The sequence below is a fragment of the Periplaneta americana genome, chromosome 9, assembly GCF_040183065.1.
Source record: "Periplaneta americana isolate PAMFEO1 chromosome 9, P.americana_PAMFEO1_priV1, whole genome shotgun sequence".
Lineage (NCBI taxonomy): Eukaryota > Metazoa > Arthropoda > Insecta > Blattodea > Blattidae > Periplaneta > Periplaneta americana.
Genome location: NC_091125.1, coordinates 14,139,873 through 14,166,445, shown reverse-complemented (window position 1 = coordinate 14,166,445; position 26,573 = coordinate 14,139,873). Strand labels below are relative to the sequence as shown.

At 35.3% G+C, this 26,573-nt stretch overlaps 1 protein-coding gene across 2 annotated transcripts in view; it reads right to left on the bottom strand.

The window, feature by feature from the left end:
* LOC138705787 (adenylate kinase isoenzyme 5) overlaps positions 1-26,573 on the bottom strand; it is a 426,744-nt gene that overhangs the window by 11,455 nt on the left and 388,716 nt on the right. For both annotated transcript variants that reach the window (XM_069834426.1, XM_069834427.1), the window contains exons 7-8: positions 16,026-16,204; positions 12,672-12,785 (exon numbers count right to left, since the gene is read on the bottom strand). In XM_069834426.1, coding sequence (XP_069690527.1) covers positions 12,672-12,785; positions 16,026-16,204 — 293 coding nt within the window. The remainder of the gene's footprint in view (positions 1-12,671; positions 12,786-16,025; positions 16,205-26,573) is intronic.

The window sequence follows — 26,573 nt, the reverse complement described above, 5'->3', positions numbered from 1 at the left end:
CAACAGGCTTGGAGCTCACATATTTAGTTTCGCACAGCCCCCAACCCCTTGCAAGGACGCGTTTTGCGTACCTTTAAATTTTTCCCCCCAATTATCCCCTTTCGATTTTTCGATTTTTTTCGAGCCACAGGATCAGTTGCCTCAGGTACGCCGAGAAGAGTTTTGCGACCTCGGATACCACTCCACTGAAGATGTCTGCCGCAGTTGCAGACGAAACGTCTGGTATAAAACCAACCAATAGACCACGGCCTCTCAGCCCGGAAAATTAATCTAGATGTATAACCCCCTCAGATCTTTACACGATTCCTTAGGGGGTCGCGACCTCCACTTTGGAAACCACTGCCATAGAGCATACATGATATGTTCCAGACTGGGTTCATGCTGCCGAATGCGTTCAGTCCATGAAGACGGTAACTGAAACTTTGATAGAGTCTACTTCCACGCTTGTGCGAAACCAACTTGAAGCTGCCAAAGCTAGAAACAGTGAAAAGAACAGTAGACCCTACATGGAGTTAGAAGGGAAAATATACCACTGAGCCGGAAGCATCGAAGACATACATGATATTGCACAGGGATATAAGAAAGAAATTATTGACGTTCACCGATGGCTTTTTACACTTTGATGCTGTACTTGTAGAAAAAGTTCTTATTTTCGCAGCTGATGGGCAATTGAAATAATTACTTGAAAAATCATTGGACACAATTTGTTCGGGCACTTCGCGTAAAGCTCATTGACGTATTCTGATACTTTGGTCATAACTCATTTTGTAGCAACAAACTGGCGAATACAAATTTACTAGTCTCCATGTAGCCTATTGTTTGACTGCTATTATTTGAAAACCCGAAAATCGAGGCTGTGGCGGAACGCAGTGTCGCAAAATAAAACCGCGTGACGAAAGTTAATATGACAAAACATGATATTGTCACAAAACCTACAGTGACAAAATTGCCGTGACAAAACAAAGGGTCTATCGGTGACGAATCTGAACGTTACGGAAACACCTAAACCCCGAACGTAGTCAGCCTCCTCCTATGCCTGCAATAGATTTTGGTTCACAGGATTTTAGTGGTAATTCGATACATAACAGAATTTTTTATGTAAACACAGCTCACACGAAATTGTATAACGCCTGAAGTATCAAGAGAGATCGTTGAGGTCATCTATGAACTCCTTGAACTCGAGTTAGTTTAGCTAATGAGATTACGTGAAACGGATTACCTTAATGTCGTCAAACATAATTAATTTGACACTGTACTTAAAATTTAAACATCTTTATGACATATCCTGGTTACTTTTGTCGTTATACAGCTAGCTAATGACAATGATGTATTATGTAACAATCCGGCCATGTTATTTATGTATGACAACCATGAAAGAATTGGAGTGACTGACAACGCTGTATAACGAATCGCGCCCTAAGCTCCAAACTCGAATCCCATAATCACTATTGATTCTGCAGTGGACTAAGCTTTGAGCAATTATTCCATTTTCCATTCTGTCATTCCTCTACTACAACTCATAACTCATGTACCTATTCGCCTCAACTCATTATCATTCTTGTATTCGTATTACAATTTTTTCTAAGGTCATCAACAAGCCATTAACTAAGGTAATCAACAAGCCTTAACTCGTCCTAATACTACTACTACTACTACTACTACTACTACTAGCTACTAATAGGTACTACTAATAGGTACTACTACTACTACTACTACTACTACTAGCTACTAATAGGTACTACTAATAGGTACTACTACTACTACTACTACTACTACTACTACTACTACTACTACTACTAATAATAATAATAATCATCATCATCATCATCATTAAGTACCATTATCAAATTAAAAAAAACATTATAGGAAGCACCAAAGTAGTGATGTATTCTGCTTTCTCCTGAGAATAATATCAACAGAAGTGTTTCAGAATTAATTCTGTAGTGCTTGGGAAAAGTGACACAAGTCAAAAATGTTAATTTTACAAGAGAAGGAAAAAAAACTGTCTTCACACTGGTTTATGTCAATTTGATTTTCTCTGTAAGAATTATTGTAATGGGAGAAATACATATGTATTTTTTTCCCAAGAGAGCAGATGTTCCGTAAGCTGTCAATAAATTTATAAAAATGTATGTGGAAACTGACTTATGCCACTTTTCCCAAGCATTGCAGAATTATCAAAATTGAAGACCTCACTGAATTAAATAAGGCAGACATTTGTCCAAATATGATTCCAAGATGAAAGGAAAGTGAACCATTTTGAGTAAAAGCATACTTAAAATAGCATTGACAAGTGACGGAAAATAAGAAGAGAAATATTTTCGGTTGATACAAAAATTCGTAGCGTTTTTTCTTGGTGACATTTTTTAATTGAGATGAATAGAAGACAGAAATTAGTCAGTAATATATTCTCCTACATTATCTACGATTCTTCTACCAACGCTGGGGTAGTTTATCGATTCCGAACCTGAAGAAATCTGTAGGTTTGGAGCTAAAGAAGTCGTCAAGCCAAGTGTGTAAAGCATCTTCGTTATCAAAGGAGTTCCCTTAAAGATTATTGGGTAGAGAACGTAAAAGGTGGATATATGAGGGCGTAAGAGAATATGGGGGATGTAGAGTCACCTCTGAATCAAGCTCCTGGTTTGCTGCTTTCGTCATGTTAGTGGAAAGCGGGTGTGCATGATCATGTTGCAGGAGCACTTGACGCAGTCTTTCCGGTCGTTTTTCTTGAATTTCAGCCACAAGGTATCTGGGTTTGTTGGCAATAAATTTCAATTGTTATGGTTACATTCCTTGGAAGCAATTCGTAGTACACGACACCTTCTTTATCTCACCAAGCGCATAACATCATCTTCTGTGAATGGACGAATTTTGTCGGTTAATTTACGACGCTTTATCAGCATCTTAGGTTATTTAGCTTCTGAATGAGATGAAGGTAATAATGCCGATGAAATGAGTTCGGGGTCAGCATCGAAAGTTACCCAGCATTTGCTCATATTGGGTTGAGGGAAAACCCCGGAAGAAACCTCAACCAGGTAATTTGCCCCGACCGGAATTCGAACCCGGGCCATCAGGTTTCGCGGTCAAACGCGCTAACCTTTACTCTACAATAACTTTTGTATTGGGTGTTCTGTATTGAAATGACAACCATTTTCTTGCAATGCTTTCTGCGGTGGCATTCTTCCGTACACTGCACAAATGTTTCGAGTCGCCTCCGTTGTCTTTGCTCCTCTATTAATCTCAATCTGAAGGATATGTCGGAAGTGTTCTCTCCCCTCCCACTCGACACTCCATCTTCTTTAGCCCATAAATAGCACAAACTTTCCCAAAATCCCAAAAATTCAAGTTAAGCACAACACTCCAATTAACAAATGACGAAAGACGAATGATAAACAATCTCCTAACAACGCAGTGTTGCGATGAACAAAAACGCTACGCACTTCAATCTACTAATATATACTTTAATAACAGTATGACTGTTACACAGCAATGTCATAGTTTCGTCATTACTTCGTTACGAAAGGTAATAGAATATCTGAGGTTCTCTATTGCATCCGGTAGAGCTCTCTAGTGTGGCGTGTTAAATATCGATAGTACAACTGGCTCTAATCGGTTACCACACTACATTTTGGTCAAAGAGTACAAGCTACAGCAATATTATCACAATCTAGTATATACAGTCACGAAGCTTCATACTTACTAAATATGCAAACGAAGACAGTTGAAATATGCATCCATAGATAGTTGCTCACCACCAGGATCGCTACTATCACCTCATCACAAACTCTTTCCCTAGCAGACCATAAAATGTATTGTACTTTCGATATCGTGTTCTTTTGAAACAATGAACACCTTCCTTCCACTATTGAAATATGAAATACTTAGGGTTTATATATTAAGTTATTTTCATGAAATATATATTATATTCTATAAACTCACCTTCCTGGATCTTTCGGAAGAAGAAATCTAACCTATTTTTCTTACAACTTACAGTACTACAAACGTCTCCTTGTCCCATATTATTATTATTATTATTCAAATTATTGTATTTTAGCCATTTACATTTATTACAACCGATAGCGAACATTTTACAGTTTACATAGCTTTTCACAAAAATGCGAAATACGGCACAGTCAGTGCATTTTCGATCTAGACGTAACGTTTGTTCGGATTTTCTATTTCAGTGTATGGAGCTCAGTGAAATATTACATTATAACTTTATTGCTTATCATTGCTAAGCTTTATCTAGTTTACTTCTTGTTGCATAATATGTTGCAGAAATAATTACAAAACTGTGTTATTTTAATGTGAAGAGAATTTTACATGTTAACATAATCTGTTCGCGTCAACATTTCAAGTTTAGAATGGAAGCTATTTTAAGGTTTATTAAAAAATAATTTATATTCTGATTCCAATTTAGCACATATACCTTCCTTAATTTTAGATAAAACATTTACCATACCACTCCTATGAAATTAGTGTACTTACAATTGTGTTACTTCGTCTCTTAAGTAGTAGATAAATACTGGGTGTTCATTTCAAAGTGTGTCATGACGTCACTGTTGTTGGGTCACCGATTTGAAGCGAGTTTCAGTTTATATGTTAGAGAAGTTGCCTATTATTTAAGGCGTTCTTCAATCTGAACTTGAGAACGTGTACGGTATAACTTGAACGTCGTAGCAACAGATGGCAGTCTGTACGGTCTGAGTGCTACCATAACCTCTTTCGAACTGTGTTTTGCGCCGGCAAGTCGTACGCAGGGTATTTGTTATCATCGGTTGCGTATGGTAACATTCCACAACACAAATCAAATGCTCCGTGTCCGTGTTGACCGTCGAAGTTAATGTCAACAAATACGTAAGTAATCGTCTTAACCCTCTCCCCATATCTCGACAGTACGTATTTCCAAACAGTTCACATTCCTGCCACTACCGGCGTTACCGTACGTATCGGCACGTACTCTTCAGAATGAACGCCGTACTTGCTAGCCAACTTCTCTGCCTCTTAGATTATACACCTGAGCTGCGGAAGTGTAGGAAGATTGAATTCTCTAGGCTCATCAGCTAGCCACATGACGGCATACAGCGAGCCAAGATACATTTTGAACTGAACACCCAGTACAATAATTCAGTACTCAATTGTAGTATTAAAATACAAACAAATTGAATGTCCGGGGTATCATACATGGCATTATGCTTAATTATAATGTATGATTGAGAATTTAGGAATATAAGTTAAATATAGTGAACATAACCTATAATTTTCATATGAATGGCAAGGCATTGGAGATCACTAAATTTAGACAGAAAGGGGTAACTGGTACAATAAACATAACCTATAATTTCAACATATCTAAATATCCGTGCGGTGCAATTGAAAATTATTGAATCGTGCATAAATGAATGTACAAGAATTTCGCAATATTTAATCGAAATAAAGGCAGGTATTACACATACGAACAACGTAATTTTCACACCATAAATAATATTACACCTTAACTCGTAAGTGAATTAGGTCTGATGTGTCTCATAATCATTGTTTTAAATTTTATTAATGGAATTACACTACATTTTAGAAAAACATATGTTACTGTTTATGCATTCCAATTAATCAATTACTTATATTCAAGTGTTAAAAGTAGTGTACGAAAAGTAGTATGGATAATTTATATGGTTCAAACGTCGCCCTTCGTGATCGGGTTAAGCGAGTTACATGGTCTGCCTTACACAGCGCTCCAAGCGGCTAGCAACTATCGCGAGATTTGCAAAAAATCATCCCAAGCTTCGTGACTGTATATAGTAGACTGTGATATTATTCTAATAATTCTATGATCTTTGGATTGTTCTTCTGTGGTTACAAGGTAACCATCATCATAAAATGACAGTCGATACGAACAGCTTACCTTGTAACCACAGAAGAACAAACCAAACATCATAGAATTATTAGAATAATATTGCTGTAGCTTGTACTCTTTGACCAAAATGTAGTGTAGTAATCGATTAGAGCCAGTTGTACTATCGATATTTAACACGCCACACTAGAGCGCTCTACCGGATGCAATAGAGAACCTCAGATATTCTATTACCTTTCGTAACGAAGTAATGACGAAACTATGACGTTGCTGTGTAACAGTCATACTGTTATACACGACGTATGTAGTGATTATTAGTAGGGAATTTACACACAGCGTATAAACGATCTACTCATTGTATAAATATAAGACAGTTAAACGTCTGTATATAGAGTTTTTATTAGTAAGACCGTAATAAGAGAGCAGATAGAATATGCTTAGGCCTACATAAAAGGGAAAAGACGCTATGGAATGTACGGAATTGAGCACATACTGGTGGTCTAGGTGGTATTGTCTCGGACTCGCATTCAGGAAGCTTGGTTTCAAATTCCTATAAGCCGACCAATCTGATGTCTTTTACAGAGTTTTCCCAACTCGCAAAGCGAACGTTGGATTTATATTTACTTTATATCTACCCGGAACGTTCTGTCCAGTGTTGCCATATTTAGCGATAGGTCGCTAAATCTAGGGAATTTTGAATCAGTCTCGGCGACAAATTTTGTAAAATACGATTAGCGACTTTTCTGCTGATTTTTATATTCTTCCACTTTTTACGTGAAAACCCTGATCACATATATTTGTGATCAGTGATCAGGAGTGAAAGATGCCGACTCAATGATTCTCACGGGTCAGGTCTCTCTTTCAATGCTACTGCTCCAACACCCATAAACGGTGGAAACTTTGATTGACACGTGACGAGTCGCGAGTGGCAGCTAATGTAATCTTGGTTCTTCCCCGCAACGCAGAGACTTTCCAGTCATAACCGACCCGAGGCAATTGAGTTTTGGAATTTTGTGCTGACAGTTCGTGTGAAGGAAATGAGACTGTGGTTTTTGGTGGTTTAATATATTTTAATATATGTTTAAAAAGTGTTGTATTTCACAAAAAAGTGTGGTCAAAACGCTTAGGTGAAAATTTCCATACTTACAATTTGCCAGAAAGTGTAGGATTAAGCGCAGTGTATTCACAATCAGCTGTTCCCACACCTTCCACCTCAGTATCACAGCTGTCAACAATACACACAGACTCCGCAGAAGAAGGTGACGACGAGGAAATGATATTTTTCTCCGTATATGTGTGTTTTTCTTATTTTTATTTAGTGATATTTATTATTAATTTTTAGCGACATTTCTGGGGATTTCTTAACAAATTTTGCAGAGTTTTAGCTACTTTTTGTTGAAAAGTTTGCAAGATTGTAGGGCGAAGTGTTGGCAACAGTGGTTCTACCTGTTGCCTATAAATGAGTTCATGTCTTCAGGATATAGTTCCTGCGTCATCGTGCTGATCGCTCAACACGGAAGTTTCTTCATTGTCCGTGTTTCGTGTGTGAATTATCCCTCTCCTACGAGAACTGGCTTATCAAATCCAGAAAAGAAGTTAAACGAATAAATAAATAAATAAATAAATAAATAAATAAATAAATAAATAAATAAATAAATAAATAAATAAATAAATAAATAAATAAATAAATAAATAAATAAATAAATAAATAAATAAATAAATAAATAAATAAATAAATAAATAAATAAATAAATAAATAAATAAATAAATAAATAAATAAATAAATAAATAAATAAATAAATAAATAAATAAATAAATAAATAAATAAATAAATAAATAAATAAATAAATAAATAAATAAATAAATAAATAAATAAATAAATAAATAAATAAATAAATAAATAAATAAATAAATAAATAAATAAATAAATAAATAAATAAATAAATAAATAAATAAATAAATAAATAAATAAATAAATAAATAAATAAATAAATAAATAAATAAATAAATAAATAAATAAATAAATAAATAAATAAATAAATAAATAAATAAATAAATAAATAAATAAATAAATAAATAAATAAATAAATAAATAAATAAATAAATAAATAAATAAATAAATAAATAAATAAATAAATAAATAAATAAATAAATAAATAAATAAATAAATAAATAAATAAATAAATAAATAAATAAATAAATAAATAAATAAATAAATAAATAAATAAATAAATAAATAAATAAATAAATAAATAAATAAATAAATAAATAAATAAATAAATAAATAAATAAATAAATAAATAAATAAATAAATAAATAAATAAATAAATAAATAAATAAATAAATAAATAAATAAATAAATAAATAAATAAATAAATAAATAAATAAATAAATAAATAAATAAATAAATAAATAAATAAATAAATAAATAAATAAATAAATAAATAAATAAATAAGTAAGTAAGTAAGTAAATAAATAAATAAATAAATAAATAAGTAAGTAAATAAGTAAATAAATAAGTAAATAAGTAAATAAATAAATACATAAGTAAATAAGTAAATAAGAAAATAAGTAAATAAATAAACAAATAAACAAATAAATAAATAAATAAATAAGTAAACAAACAAACAAACAAATAAATAAACGAATAAATAAATTAATGAGCTAAGTAAAATTAATGAAAATATTACAAATTTTGAATCGGGTTGTTCGAAGGAATTAAGCCGCTACAGACGTTGGGATTCGATGCAAGAACTTCACATCTTTCATATCTCACAATTTGTTCGATACCTTAACCATTAAGCCAAGGAGACAAGTTACAATCAACCGTTAAAATCATTTATCTGTAGAATTATAACGACTATTTCTAGGATAATAGTCTATAAATAAAACAATAGATGGCAGTATACCTAATATTCAATAGGTCGAGAGCTTATAAATTCCTACTTCTTATCAGTACTGTCACCAGCAGACAATACTTTCATAAATACTTACGGTATGGAAACAAGTAGGCCTACTATTTAAACTGTGCAGAGCGTAGAACATATGGAACAGACATTAACGTGGATAGATATATCATCACTACAAAGTGCAGAAAATATTATTCAGTTTTGTAGGCAATATAACTTACTTCTATCAGAAGAATTTAATAATTTTGTGCACTGTGAAAAACAATTGAAAGTTAAAACATACAAACGATTATCAAAAGTGAATTTTCCTTTCGAGTTACAGCGTAGTGATTATAAGAAAAAGACTGCTATAACAAAGAATATTTGGTTTGAAGACTGTGAGTTTTCAATTCTACAAAATATTGACCTTATAATATTGTTGGTTTCATGGAATGACATTAGAAATAACTAGTAGCGAAACTAACTTAAGCACAGTTACGGTTTGCGATGAAATGTACAAAGGCTAGACTATTTCAGTATCTTTACTTCCACAATTTTTATCATACGGTTTGAACACTCCTTCCCAAATTTTACCTACTTTCTTGCAAGACATCGCCAAAATGTACCGAGGATACAGAAAGTAGAAGTTAACTCCGAAAGCTTATACTAGTGAAGGAATAGATGAATCCTCTAGATTCAAAACCCCCTAAAGACCATTTTGTTCATAATTGAGTTATGCCTACATATTGCTTGCTAAGAATGAATTCTAATGGTTTATATAGTTTGAATTAAAAGAGCCATTAAATTTAAAGCAAGAGGTTTGTTAAAAGTCACTGTTAGGTTGAAAATTCCCACTATTTGGAACCAGTTACTATCAAAATCCATCAATTTGTGAAAGTGGATATAGAGGATTTTGAATCTATAGGATTCAGATGAAATGGACGATGAATAAAAGAGAATGGTGAGTACTAAATATTATATGCATGGCGGTGCATAAGTTATGTATTATAACTACCTTGTGACGTAATTTATGACATCATAACTTTCCATTGTATCTTTAAAATTACCAACATATCTTACCAATTTAATATACTATGAGTTTAATTCCATGAAATCAGTTCATATTTTGTTCGTAATGTTATACCCTATTTAACTCTTCTGTTTACAAAGGTTGAATTGCAGCCTTGTTCCTCCCTCCTCTCTGCCAGACGTAACACTCAAAAGGCCCCGCAACTACTAGATTCACATATAGTAGAACCACAACGATATTCGGAACATCGTTTTAATATCGTCTATATTATTTTCGTAACTTTTTTTGGCACAACATCTTATACTAATAAGACATATCAGTATCCAAAATTTGAAAGTTCTATGCAACCTTCCAGTGATGATCGTTCCCTTGTCAATGTCCTATTCTATTTAGTTTCACCTGAAGACAACACCAACTTAATGGGAATGGAATGAAATTTATGGGAGGGGGATACTATGGTCCAACTCTGCGACCTGTTGCGATATATTGCGCCAACCCTCAAGCTAGGCGCATTCCCAAACCCACAGCGGGTGATAAACTAAGGTTCGCTGCACATCCAGGTTTCAAGCAGGCAACGCTCCTCATCTCTAGTCCAGTCTCCTACCTGGCGATACGGGAATGCTATGGAATGATGACGAATTGAATAAATGGTGACGGAATAATGCAGATGTGTAATATGGGGAAACGGGAGAACCTCTAGAATAACTCCAACTGCGGCCTTTTCCGCCACAAGTGTCATTGTGAATTTTTCAACGAAAAATTCCAGACCTGATCGGGACTCGGATCCGGGCAGCCTGCGTGACAGGTCAGAAGTCTGACCACCAGCCACCGGAGGGTCCAACTTAATGGAATTTTAATTCAAACTGAGGTACTAGAAATAGAGTGATCTGTTGTTCACGGACTTAAACAATCTTGGACACTCGAATATGGTTTCGATTTGGAAGAAAGAAAGGTAAATAAAGAAAGGAAAAGTTTATAACATATATTTGTATTATAAATGAATAGTCACTAAAATAATTGTGTGCATTCCTTATGGCTTATAATTTCAATGTTCCATTTGAAATTGTGCTCACTAGGTAACATTTTCTGTATTAATGGGATCATAATTCGATTAAGCTTTCGTAAGCTATTAATTACACTGAAGAATTAGTTAAACGCGAGAATTTAATTGTAAAAAAGAGCACTGAAAGAGATTTTATAACCATTACAGAGATATGAGGAGATACTTTTCTAATCGTATTAAGTCCACTCTTTGACGTAATTGAGTTTTATATCATTTCCGCATGAAGTCAATTCGCGTCTAGCTATTAGGTCCCAAGCAAACAAGGGTTCAAATGTAGCGTTCACTTCAAATCGTATTTTGTCCACCACTTCGTCCAATTCAAACCATATTAAGTCCTCGTCAATATGAAAGGGCAATTTCTTTGCGTTAAGTTCTTTGCACTAAACGATTTGGTGCTAATTCTTAATTGTCTACTGCCGCTCAGTATCAGTCGATTATATTGGTTCCCAGTGTGTGAAGGTTTGTTTCTACTATAGACGGTTGTTTCCGATCTCTTGAAACGAATTTTGAATAACGGATGTGCGTCAAAAGTCGCACAACAGTGGAACTGTGGCAAGAGGTGATAGGCTAGTAGTGAGCGATTTCATAGTCAGAGTGCACGGTGTCTCACAGCAGCAATGCTCAAGAAAATCGAGCCTTTTTGGGAGGGGTACATTGCGACCCTTTCAAATGTCAAGTACAGTTAAGTGAAAATAAAAGAAGCCTGGAAAAAACGTGGTTTCGTTATTTCCAAGAAAAACATCTTCTGTATAAATTAATATTTGAGGAGAAAAATTCGCTCCGGCGCCGGGGATCGAACCCGGGTCCTAAGTTCTATGTACCAAGCGCTCTAACCACTGAGCTACGCCGAATTCAATCCACAACAGGTGGAGTGCGGCTTGTGGCGGGGGTGGATTGCTTGCTTTTTCCCCTATACTTATATATATTGTATTATGTTTTGTTTATGTAAATAAATTTGATAAATTTGAAGCATATTCAAAATTCAGAATTTATATTGTTCTCCACATCAAACCATATTATGTCCATACTGTTCCTGTGATTTATTAATAAACCCACTTTGAAAATGGTTTCAATGAAAATAGATACTGAATCTCTAAATCTCTAATAAATAGTTTTGAACATTGAAATTTAAATTCTTCTCCAAGGGGTTATGATTTAACGGTTTTTCTTCTCTCCTGAAAATGTTGCTTTAATGGACATAATATGAATTGAAAAGTACCTCCTCATATATGCAATGGAAGAAATGTTGAAAACACTAAGAAAATCTTTGCTCACAAATTGCATTCATCAATATAGGAAAGAAATCATCTTCAGCGGTAGAATATTTACATTACTTACCATTAGTCTCAAGCTTTGTGGATTGAAACTCTGCCGATGCGATGAATTTTGTAAATTTACGGCATATGGGAGATTAAGACAATTCCAGAAAAATTGAAAGGTTTACAGGTACCACCATTTCACCTATTACATTTTTTAGCTGGCTATTTAACGACGCTGTATCAAATACTAGGTTATTTAGCGTCGATGCAATTAGTGATAGCGAAATGGTATTTGGCGAGTTGAGGCAGAGTATTCGCCTGACATTTGCATTACGGTTGGGAAAAAAACCTCAAAATAAAACCAAGCAGATAATTAGCTCAAGCGGTAATCGAAACCTCGCCAGAGCGCATTTCCGGATCACAAGGTCAGAGTCTCCGTCGACTGAGCTACGCTGGTAGCTACATTTGAATTCAACTCTGTTAAGTTTCACATGAAGGTATTTGGAAACAATGACGTAATATAGGAAAGATAAAATATTATGTATTTATTCGTTGTTAATAGAAGATTATAATTTTTACCTTATTCTCGAATTCGTACACCTGATTCATATCCCGAGGAAAGCCATCCATAAGGATTCCCTGGGCACTCATATTCGTTGTCATCTGGGACTCAACCAGTTGCAAGACGATTGTCTGAAACATTAATATCGCTTGTAAGATTATCAACTGCATTGTTATAATGAGTGCTATCAAGTCCTCTCCAAGTCATATCAATCCTTCAACAGATTGTGTAGAATGCAGCCATTAAGGTATATAGGTAGAAAGGAACACAGAAACAGGCAGGCAGGTAAACAGATAGTAATAAATAGTAATAGTTTCGAGGATTTGGATTAATTAAAGTTCGATGGGTAGCCAAGAAACAGCATTTTACATATCTCGTAATCTCTTCAACAAACTCGCTCGAGTTAATGACATTCATTTTTATAGTGTTCAAAACTTGATGAGTAACGACATTACAGATCTCAGAAGATTCTCTCTCACTAAATACAAAAGCAAGAGATTTACGAGACATTGTCCGACGAAAATCATTTGCTGAATTGCATCAATTCCCACATAAAGAACGAAGCTTCTCGCTGTATGAAGAATGCCCCAAAGTCAATTCCTGGGTAAAACAAAGGCGCGCACTCACCCAAGCATACACACATACACACAAATATCTTTGTTCAGAATTTATATTTGCCATCGAAATATCTCACAATACATTAGCGGTACCTTCTATTCATGACAGATCCTTCACTACTATCCGTTGCTGCCTGGAAGGCTGTAACGAGACGGAAACTCTCTCTCATGTATTGGGGTTCTGCCAGAAAGGCGACCTGATACGTAATAACAGGCACAACAGATTGAAAACACCAATAGCTATGAATTTTAGTAACAAAATGGGGAGATTTTTAAGGAAGTTCATTATATTGCCGAAGACTGTTCCAAAAGAAGAAGAGATATTATTGCTATTAATAAACAACATCATAAAACGGTGATCTTGAATCAACTGCACGCTTCGAAAGAGATAATCAAGATGGGTATATTTTTAAGGAATATCATTCTATTTTCGATGACGGCTCCAAAAGAAGAGCAGATATTATTGCTATTAAAAGACATAAAACGGTAAACTTGGATCAATCTACACGCTTCGAATTGACTGTGCAATATATTTACGAGGCTTGCCTTCCTTATTACAGTGTTAAATACTTATTCCTCTTAGAAATTTGACTGTCATTGGTCTATTGTTTGGTGCAAGACGATCTCTACCAGAATTTACATATGAGTTAAATCTTCAAAAGACCTGGGTTCAGATTTTTCCACTATTAATAAATATGTCATTAAAATTCTTATTGCGTAGTAGACATAAGACAAATTGTATTATATACTTCCTAATTTCAATTCAGGAATCCGTCCCTGAGCACGAGTTCTACTCTTTCAGGGACGAGCTAAAGTTTTTTCAGTTTATATTATGTTTTATGTTACAATTATTAGCAAAATAAATAAATAAAGAATTAAATAAACGAATAAATAAATGAATGAATGAATAAATAAATAAATAAATAAATAAATAAATAAATACATGAATAAATAAATAAATAAATAAATAAATAAATAAATAAATAAATAAATAAATAAATAAATAAATAAATAAATAAATAAATAAATAAATAAATAAATAAGTAAATAAAATATTAAAGGTTCCAATTCAAATTCTCGATCACCATTTATACGTTAATTGCAATTGAAAATTTTAACAATTCAATTATACAGAATGAACTGTAAATAATGTCATTAATTTGAGGGTGTTATTCTACGAGATATTTCAAACAAAAACTTGAATACAATTTTACTTGCTTTTGCTTCCTTTTCGAGATAGAGATAGACATTGTTTTATATGGAACATTTCATAGCTTGTTTTGCGAAAGCAAATGATTTAATTTCCAATATGTTCAGTGAATTTAAGAGAGTAGTGTATTATGATAATAAATGATTGAACATATTTTAGTTTTCTCCTGTCAATTTTCAGAAATTTCATCCCAACAAATGTAACATTTTAACATTTCTTTTCAGAAAGCAATGCTACATTTGTTGGTATCAAATTTCTGCACATTTAATGCACAAAACAAAAATTCTTTCCCTTATTTATTATTATTATTATTATTATTATTATTATTATTATTATTATACATTGCTCTCTTAATTTGACGGAGCATATGGAGATTTAAATCAATGGCTTTTCCAAAACACGCTATGAAATGAGTCATATAAAACAATTTTTACCTAAAAAAAGAAGCAAAAACGAGCAAAATTATAACTTTTTGAAATATCTCAAAGAATAACCCCCTAAAATTAATTACATTACTTAGGTCCATTCTGTATATTCACTATGTATATTACAATGTTGGCTTTCTTAATCTTTTGGTTACCCTGCTACAGAGTCACATGATTTTTTTTCAATAAATCTTGCTGCTATTACTTTCAACATTGTTGCAATTTATTTTTCGTATAACAAGAAAATTAGGGGGAGAAGGTAAATACGTTCCCCTTCTGTGCTGTTTGCCCTGCTAAAATGTTCAAGTTTACAAGCAAACATTCTCATAAGGGCAGATAAAAGTTCAACTTTTTTTCCCACCATGTTAGTAATGTCAAAACAAGTGCTTATTCAAATTTTGGCCACTCGAGCGCAATTATGTAACAGAAAGTATGTTTGTCTGAAGCCGATTACTGAAAGAAAAGACAATTTCATGGACAAATTTATTGGAAAAGATATAGGAATTGTTGAGTTCTATTTAAACATATTCCCCACCTAAATTTAGACATTTGTCATATCGTGGAATCAAATTATGTATCCCTGTGTCATAGAAGTCTGCCGCTTGAAGTCGGAACCAGTGTGTGACAGCCGTCTGCACCTCTCTGTTGATCCTACTGTATGACAAATGTCTAAATTCCGGTTGGAATTATGTTCAAAAATAGCTCATCTGTTCCAATAAATATTTCGTTTTCTTTCTGTAAACGGCTCCGGGTAAACTTACTTTCTAGACGACCCTCATAATTGCGCTCGAGTGGCCATAATTTGTATAAGCACTTGTCTTGACATTATTAACATGGTGGAAAGGAAAAAAAAATCATTTTTTCTGCCCCCGTGAGAATGTTTGCTTGTGAGTTTGAGCAATCTTTTCGTGTCATGTAGTACGTTCTATCATTAATTTGATTTAAGTTGTAGTAGAGCCTCTTAGCATTCAATCTTCTAAGTTTACATTAAACTTTCAGAAGGATTTCGACTTCTTTATATTTCTGTTTGTATTTATGTTAAAAGGCGGAAGCAGAAAGCAGAAAGCAAAAGGGTTGGCGCGGTCGATGTGCAGCAGGTGTCCCACTTCGCAGTAATACCTGGGGCACCATTTCTCCAGACGAGATAGCCTGTCGCACAAGGTGAGAGTCGTTGCCCTGATGCGGGTCCGTTGTCTCGGCCGTGGCACGCAGCAACCTCCCCACACTGAAGTGGACCCACCCCGGCGCTTGGCGCACGGCCTTCTGACACAGTGCCGACTTGTTGCTCCCGGGACCTCCTGCAAAACACGTAAAGAAATGGCTGACAAGCGAGCTGACAAAGAGGAAAGAAACAAGAAAGAAAGGTACATAAAAAAGGGACGTCACGAAGGTAGACTAAAAAAGGAAACTAGAAAAGGAAAACGAATAAGTAAACATAACATGAATTAAATTTTAAAAATAATAATGGTAAGAAAAGGAGAAAAGTGAAAGGACTTGATGATTAGTAAACGGAAGAAAGAAAATGGAAGAAAACGTCCGAGAAGGAAAAATGAAAGTGAGAAGAAGATTTCATAGAAAATAAGGAAAAGAAAATATGAATGAACTTAAAGGAAAAGTAACGAATAAAGGAAGAAAATGATAGAAAAAAGTAATAAAGAGAACTTAATAATTACAAGCTAAATACATGGTGGCATGTACATCGCACATACTTTCTTATACATTCACGTAGTATGAATTTAACATATATTTTATTAAATCTGGATTAACGAATTGTGTCAAGACTATAGGAGAAACGTAACGAATGAATCACTTTCCTTCGTGGGTAACTAGTGCGTTCGAATGTTCACCAAATACGATCCGCAATGCCTACATATAGTCAAGAGTCCACACCTGTGGAGTAACGGTCAGCCCGTCTGGCTGCGAAAGCAGGTGGCCCGGGTTCGAATCCCGGTCGGGGCAAGTTACCTGGTTGAGGTTTTTTCCGGGGTTTTCCCTCAACCCAATACGAGAAAATGCTGGGTAACTTTCGGTGCTGGACCCCGGACTCATTTCACCGGCATTATCACCTTCATATCATTCAGAAGCTAAATAACCTCAGATGTTGATACAGCGTCGTAAAATAACTCAATGAAATAAAAATATATACTCAAGACTTAAGCACAGTCTAGTATATACAGTCGCGAAGCTCAATACGTAGTAAATATGCAAACATTAGATAGTTGCTCACCACTAGGATCGCTAATATCGTCTCATTACAGGCAATGCAAAATAGTACCGTCACAGTCTATTGTTTCTAGCACCCCCAAAACTCAAGCTTCGTGACTGTATATAGTAGACTGTGACTTAAGTAAGTACCTAACTTCACGTTTATTTGTGGATTTGTGTATACTACTCGTATTGTTTAAATTTTGCAAAATTTTATTTAACATAGTCTATTTATTAATGAAAATTTAGATAATGTACCAAATGTGAATTCTCATTGCCCAGTGTTAGATAAAATACCTATTCCGGGGCAATTTTTGCAGATGACTACGCTATTGGAGCATTTTCGGTCAACGGGCTTCAAAAGGCGATTAACGAAATTAATAGCTTCTGTAAAACTTGGGATTTGAAAATAAACGAAAAGAAATCAAAAGTCCTAATCTGCAAAAATGGTAACGTGCATAGTAAGAACGAGAAATGGTACGTGAATAAAATTCCAATTGATTGTGTTTGCAGATTGAAGTACCTAGGAGTGATAATAGACGTAGGGGAAATTGTAAGTTGCAAAATGAATTGGCACTGAATAAAGGAAAAAATGCGCTCCTAGCAGTAGACAGATGCTTAAATAATTGGCCGAATAGTGGGATGAAGAATTTTCTCAACATATATAATGCACTAGTAGAATAAAAAATATTGTATAATACTGAGATCTGGGGTAATAGGTTATCCAGCAGAAACACCGATAAAGTAAGAGCTAAAATGTGTAAAACATACTATAGGGAGGTTAAATAGTTTTGGGAACAGGAAGAATATATTAGACTAAATTCAAGTGAAGATAGAACAGAAATGGCATGGCGGAGATTAGGTATCTGGAGGCTGAAGAATAAAAGAAGGAATGTAGAGAAGGATAAATGTCCTTTATGTGGACTAGCGGAAGACGAAATGCATATTGCGTTAAAGTGTCAGGCAACGAATGATTTGAGAAACGGTTGGGTGGAAAAAAAAAATTGTACAAATAAACGCTATAGTAGCTTATAAAAAAATGAATGGTCCCCTAAACACCAGAAATCTACATAAATCAGGAAAATTTCTTTTTAGAGTTAAAATTAGATGGGAAGGGAAAGTTAAAGCTCTAACGGATATGGAATTATAAATGTTGAATAGTCGGACACGATAGTAACCTACGAAAAGTAGTCAACGAAGTTAACAGAATAATTTTTAAGAGATTGAGTACAGAAATGAAAAAGTTAAAGTAAGAGATTTAAATTCAAGAGCTATACTTATTATTATTATTATTATTATTATTATTATCATTATTATTATTATTATTATTATGGTGAATAGAGGATAATTATAGGTTGAATATGTATTAGGTTTTGTAATATTTATATAGAGAGTGATGGCGGATTAAGAACTGGTACACATCTAATCCGCCGTGACGTGAACAAAAATTGATGAAATAAATAAATAAATTGTTTTCTGTGCTCACTAAATTGTGTTTCTTCATAATAAATAATTGGTGTTCTTATAATTTCTAACATGTTTACATACAAACTACGTAAAATGAATCAAGTTTTATGGTTAGTGTCATATAAAATTGAATTGTATATTGTTATTATTATTATTATTATTATTATTATTATTATTATTATTATTATTATTATTTTGCTATTTAGGAAAAGAACATTGTACCACAACAATGGAAGGAGTCCATAATCGTACCTATCTTTAAGAAGGGGGACAAGACTAAGTGCAGTAACTTTCGAGGAATATCACTTTAGTTGGCGTCGTACAAAATTTTGTCCAATATTATTTTGAGAAGATTAACTCCATATGTAGAAGAAATTATTGGAGATCATCAGTGTGGTTTTAGGCGTAATAGATCAACTATTGATGAGATAATTTGTATTCGACAGATAATGGAGAAAAATGGGATTATGAGGGTACAGTGCATCAGTTATTTATAGATTTCAAAAAGGCATATGACTCGGTTAAGAGAGAGGTTTTATATGATATTCTTATTGAATTTGATATTCCCAAGGAACTAGTTCGATTAATTAAAATGTGTCTCAGTGAAACGTACAGCAGAGTGCGTATAGCTCAGCTTCTGTCAGATACGTTTCCAATTCAATGTGGGCTAAAGCAAGGAGATACACTAACACCTTTACTTTTTAACTTTGCTCTAGAGTATGCCATAAGAAAGTCCAGGATAACAGAGAGGGTTTGGAATTGAACGGGTTACATCAGCTTCTTTTCTATGCGATGACGTGAATATGTTAGGAGAAAATACACAAACGATTAGGGAAAATACGGGAATTTTACTTGAAGCAAGTAAAGCGATAGGTATGGAAATAAATCCCGAAAAGATGAAGTATATGATTATGTCTCGTGACGAGAATATTGTACGAAATGAAAATATAAAAATTGGAAATTTATCTTTTGAAGAGGTGGAAATATTCAAATAACTGAGAGCAACAGTAACTTAATATAAATTATACCTGGGAGGAAATTAAACACAGAATAAATAGTGAAAATTCCTGTTATTATTGGGTTGAGAAGCTTTTATCATCCAATCTGCTGTCAAAAAATCTGAAAGTTATAAAACAGTTATATTACCGGTTGTTCTATATGGTTGTGAAACTTGGAGTCTCACTTTGAGAGAGGAACATAGGTTAAGGATGTTTGAGAATAAGGTGCTTAGGAAAATATTTGGGGCTAAGAGGGATGAAGTTATAGGAGAATGGAGAAAGTTACACAACGCAGAGCTGCACGCATTGTATTCTTCACCTGATGTAATAAGGAACATTAAATCCAAACGTTTGAAATGGGCAGGGCATGTAGCACGTATGGACGAATCCAGAAATCATATAGAGTGCTAGTTGGGAGACCGAAGGGAAAAAGACCTTTGGGGAGGCCGAAACGTAGATGGAAAGTTAATATTAGAATGGATTTGAGGGAGGTGGGATATGATGATAGAGACTGGGCTAATCTTGCTCAGGATAGCGACCAATGGCGGGGCGGCAATGGACCTCCGGGGTTTTTAAAAGCCAGTAAGTAAATAAGTATTATTATTATTATTGTTATTATTATTATTATTATTATTGTTATTGCACTTTGTCTTTAATTTTCCACTAGGTATCAATGGCTAAAGGCAGTAACTATTGTTTTGGAGACATACAAACTTTTATCTTATGAACAAGCCTTTTATAAATTTCTTTTCGCAGTCTCCATCAATAGTGGTTACACCTCACTATTTTCCACCCAAGAGCCAATTCGCTAGTCTCTGAAATGAGACAACTCATCCTGCCTAAGATTTTTCCATGGTTTTTCTAAGGTGTTAAGACAAATGGCAGGATAAGTCCGGAAAGAAGTGGACCACGGACCTACATTCCCTTCTCCATAAAGATTCCGGTATATAAGGTAAAGTACCCAAATAAGAGACAGGGCCCTAATAAGAGATACCTTGTTAACATCTCCGGTATAATTTGCCATCTCTCGACAACTATGGTAAATAATGTTTGTGCTTCTAAGGCTCTTTGTCTAACCTCAGATGAAAGTAAGCAACGAAGCTGAGAGCAAGAAAAGTAATTTTTCACACTTTGAACTTTTTACTGGTTTTTGTTGAGGAAGAGAACAGCAGGTAATGTAAGCTACAACAAATTCATTATTAATTTTATAAATTTTTTAGCAAAATGTTGCATATAATAAGGTAGATTGCTAATAAGGAAGATAATAACTTATGACCTTGAGTAGCTATTTAATTTTTATTTACTCATTTCCCTAATAAGAGATATCTAGGGATCCTATTAAGAGACAGTATCTCTTATTTAGAACCCTTATTTGTTATTATTATGATGCTCACCTTTGAGAGTTTACGAAAGGCTTTAATGCTTCTAGTCATGTCAGTTTGTCTGCCAGCAACTATATAAGAAGCAATGAAAGATTAATTGAACTATTAATTAAAATTAATTACGAATTAGGTCAACCATTAATCATCCATTGCCCTCAATTATTCATAACAAAAATTGCTAATTGAAATGATTGAGTTATCATTATTAATGACTAAATTTAATTACTCATTGAGATGACAATAATATCAATAGCTAAAGTCAATTAAAATCAGCTAGTTCGGCAATATTTACCTTACTTAAAGGTCAAAACATAAATGCTTAATTCGTAAAATATTCTCTATATATTTCAAATAAAAATCTTGTGTAATTATTAAAAATATTAAATTTAATTGTGATTCCTGATTTCGAAAATTTCATTGGACCTGTGTAAATATCGCCACTACAGCCAGTGCCAGCGTTTTTGGCGCGTGTTCTTGAGTAAAAAGCCAGTCATTTAGCACTTGTTGCCAGTGTAGCTGAGAACAGGAACACCCAACACGTCACGTAAGTAATCTGCCAATCACAGTTGTCAGTCTTGTTGCCCACTGACTGCGTCAAAGGCAAGACACTCGCACTTTGCGTTTCTGGAATGTGTCCTTGAGTACACTGACCAGTCCACTGACTAGTCAGTGTACTCAAGGATCTGTGACATCTGTTGCCACTTCGGCTGAGTGTGGTACCACCTCCTAAACATACGTGACGTAAGCAATCTGCGAATCACAGTTGTCAGCTTTAATGCCCACAGACTATGGCAAAGATAATTTACTCGCTCTCAACGTTCCCCTTACTTATTTCACGCGCCAGAAACGGTGACTTTGGTTATATCACTGTTAGGCCTACAGAAGCAGCAGCAGCAGCAACAACAACCACCACCTCAAGAACCGTAAGCTTCAACCAGTGGGGAGTCGCATGTAAAGTCATCCAGGGCAGGAAAAGGAGCTATCATAATATCAGTTCTGATCAGAAAAAAAATGAGAGAGAGTTTAGATAAGGAAAATCAAAGAAAAGACGGAGCTCACAAGAAGTTATTCGAAAAACAACAAAAATCATAGAAAAAACTCAGTCCAAGAAGCACTGCTTCAGTTCGTCCAGTGATGAAGAATCCGATGTGGAAATGGAATTAATTAACTCTAGTGACTCGGAAAATGGAGAACATTATGATGATGGAGATTGCTTGTTTTGCACTGAATTTTTTTCAGAGGACACCGGGGCTCAGGGGGGAGAAATAGATTCAGGGTCCAAAATGTCGTCTTTGGGCACACGAAGACTGCAACACTGATGATGAACCTTTCGTTTGTCCAACTTGCTCAATACAGCGAAATAAAAATTGTGTCAATTAAAGGGGTCGGCAAAATAAGTGCAATCAACTTAAAATTAAAATATGGAGATCGAAATTTAAAATTCCATCATTTTTCTTTCTCTAGCAAAATATTAACTTTAGCAATAGTAGCCTAGATAAGATTAGTACATTCATGTCCGATTTGACCGACTTTGTGTTCTTTTCATAAACCATCTTAATTTTACTTGAGAAAATGCCAGATAAACAACAGAATTTCTGTTGAGAGGAGTTAGGTGACTGTTGCACTGACCTCTTCAATTTTAAAATGTTCCTGAATTTATTAAAGTATCTACATGACTTCGCAATGTTATATATTGCTTCAATTTTCAGCCAAATGATGATAATTTTTGTCCATGTTCAAAAATAAACTTAAATAACACACGTATCTCTTATTTGGAACCCCTTATCAAAACATCAGTATTTCCCAGTTTTACTTTTTTGTAATTTAAAGTAATAATAAAAAATGACAAAAATTTGTATTGTCAATTCTAAAAATAGACGAAATGCTGTATGTATTCCACTCATTCAAATTAAAAATGTCTATTCCCATCCTCATTTATAAGCAGTTGAAAAAAAAGTGTCTCTTATTTGGGTACTTTACCTTATACTTTTTTTCATATTTAAATTTTCAACTTGTCCTGGCTCAGATTTCGTACCTTATCAAGTTATACGAGCGTGGTTACTTGACTCTACTCGCTCTGCGAAAAGACACTGAACCTTTCACTGTGCAGACTTCGGCCTCCCGCGTTTCTTCTTCCTATCCTGCAGTTAGCTCCTCTAACGCCTCTCTCCCGCCATCCCTCCCTCTCTCCACCGTATATGGTAGCTAATAGCTTATGTACTTTCGGCTTTTTCCCCTTCAATATTTTCTAGAGCTCCTTCAGTGGAGCAGCGAAACCCGAAGTGAAACAAACGGTGAATAGACTTGGAGCTCCGTTGCAGTACGCGTTTTCACGCAGGCCTACCTTTAAAGTTTCTCCTTCCATTTCCCTCTCTTTCATTTAATTTAATTTAATTTCACCGCACTATTTCAAGGTTGGCTGCTTGAGACAGTTCTAGTTATAATAGTACATCCTATTAGGCTGATACAGGCCTATACATCTTTACGGTTGTTTACTGGACGTTGAGAAGTAGGACGTATTTGGTCAGTGTCTACGACAGTGTTCAGTGCAATGGTTAGGGATATACGAAGCAATGGAGGAGCTCAGGAAGTTGATAGAAGATCTTGCGAAAGAGGTGAAGCAGGGGTTTGAAAAGTGTAATGCTATCGGAAAAGTTCAAGACCTTGAGACATCTATGCACCATGTGGTTAACAGGCTGGAGTGCCTGGAGAGGAAGGTGGACTATTTAGAGAATCAGAGTCGTAGAGACAATATCGTAATATACGGTGTGCATGAAGAGAACAGAGAAAGATGGGAGGAAACGGAAGATTTGGTTGGGCGTGTCGTGGCACAAATCGACATCGATCTCGTGGACAGTGACATTGAGAGGGCGCACAGAATAGGAGGGCAGAATGGTGGCAAGCGCCCCATTGTATGTAGAATGGTGCATTTCAAAATGAAGTGCTGCATCCTTCGGGACAGTAAATACTTCAAAGGAACTGGAATCGTTATCTCCAAAGATTTCAGTGAGAGAGTTCGTCGCGAGAGGGAGTACCTTAAACGACATATGTTTGAGGCGAGACGACAGGGATGTCATGCTGTGCTTCAGTATGACAAATTAATTATCAACGTACGAGTGTGGCACAGGGGAGAGCTGGAGGAGATGGACAAACATTCGCTGGAAAGGAGGACGTCTCTGGTGTCGAGCCGGAGATTGCTGACAGCGAGGTACGCGCCATGGCGTCCCCCGATAAAAGATCAAGACCACCGGGAAAGGACGGGCCTGAAGGCGTCGGTAGGGAAGCCTCGGGAGGTCCTCGGACCAGCAGCGTGGAGAATGCGGATTCTTCACGTCACACTACAAGGGACAGGCGACAGAAGACAGTGGGGGTGGAACTACCGAATAGAAGGAGATTTCAACGGGTGGCGGAGACGAGAAAAGTGAAACGGGTGTCAGTAAATGACGGCCAATTGCCATGTCAAACTCTCCTCACGATCGGATGCTGCAATATTGAAGGGTTGAAAAGTAAAATAGGCAAAAAGGACTTTTATGACTTAATGGACGAATGTGACATTTTATGTATGACTGGAATATGGATGAGTGCTAATGATAAGATATAGTTTAAGAACCATTGTAGTTTCAATGCATGTAGTAGATACAGGGGGAAGAGAGGGCGTTGGCCAGGATGTGTTAGTGTATTCTATAAAACGCATGATTGGATGGAGGTTAGAGAAATTGATATTAATTTAGAAGGTGTGATATGTGCTAGTATAAGGAGTGGCGCTATGCTACCCGTCCTTCTACGAAGATCTAGCGGAGAGAGTGTTAGATCTACGTATAAGCTATCCCGATGCGTCATTATTGTTAATTGGGGATTACAATTCGAGGATCGGAATAGAAAATATTTATTTCGAAGATTGGTGGACGGTGGAAAAAAAGTGAGAAAAGCGAATAGATGCTGTAAATATAAGGTGGTTAATGAAGAAGGTAGGGAGCTACTTGCATTTTGTGACGCATTTAGCTTTGAGGTTTTAAATGGAAAATGTGGGAGAGACCAAAAGGTGGAATTAACGTTTGTTAATGCCAATGGGGGGAGTGCTGTAGATTTTATTATATGCAGCAAAGACATAATTCCATTAATTAAGGATTTCTGGATAGCAGAAAGGTCGGAATCGCGTCATTTCCCTGTTTGTGTGCAGCTAGAAATAATGGGCGAGACCAGGCTAACCGTGGATGGAAGGAATAAAGAGGAGCAGGGTAGATCGGTCCCAATATATAGGTGGAGGGAAGAACATAAGGACGTGTATATACAGAGATTGGAGGACAGACTGAAGGACGTTGACTCAGTCACTGCAAAACAGATCACGTTTATTCAGGAAGCGGGTTCTGTAATGAAGTTAAAGGGGAACCGAAAGAAGACACAAGGAACTACTAATTTCTATGACAATGATTGTAGGAAAGCTAAAAGGGAAATGGATCAAGAATTGCGGGCTTTTAGACGGTTAGGGGCGATGAGGAGCGAGAAATATATGTAGCACGTAGGAAGCGGTATTGTATTCGAAAAAAAGAGACAATGGCAATAGCAGAAGAAATCAGACAGGTCGCAGGACAAGGGAATGAGACGGAGGTATGGAGATCATTGAAAAAATTGCGCAAGGGCACATATGTGGTAAACAATATCTCTCCAGAGGCATGGAAGAGCCACTTCCAATGGGTATACGAAGGAGGTGGGGAATTACGTGGTCTAGACTTCAATTTGCATTCAGTGCTGCAAGTATCAGAAATTGATATATTAGATGGCGAATTTCAACTGACGAGGTGACGAAAGCTAAAAGTAGTTTGAAAAATAACAAAGCACCGGGTATAGACGGGATACCTTCTGAATTTCTCAAAGTGTGAATTAATATACAGGCAACTACAAATAAAATCACGGACAAGTTTAACAAAATCTTTATGGGAGAAAGTTATCCTAGTGACTGGACATCGGCATTTGTATGTCCAATCTACAAAAAGGGAAACATGTTGGTACCTGATAATTATAGGGGGGTCACGCTTTTACCAAAACTGGGCAAAATTTACTGCAAAATTATACATGAGAGACTGAGGAAGTGGATACTTCAATGTGATAGGCTCTCTAAATTTCAGGCTGGTTTTCAGAGAGGGTTACAGTACGACAGATAATATATTTGTTTTGGACACATTAAGCCTAAATGAAACACAGAAGAAGAGGGGAAAATTGCATTGTGCATTTGTAGACTTTAAAAAAGCATTTGATTCGGTAGAACTTCAAGCATTGTTGTACAAGCTTTGGGAAAAAGGAATGTCGTCGAGAATGATTAAAACTATATCAGCAATATACGAGAAGGTGAAGTTTTGTGTAAAGTACCATTGTGACAAAGTTTCGGAAAATGTGGCTACCCGTAGAGGGGTTAGACAAGGGTACATACTCTCATACCTTCTTTTTAATATATTCGTAGATGACATACCAGAGATGGTCGATAAAATCGAATCTGAAGCTCCAAATTTAGACGGGATCTCCATACCTGCACTCTTATATGCAGATGATCTGATGTTGATATCTGGATCAATAAATGGACTGCAACAGGAACTTTATTGCTTGGAGAATTATAGTAG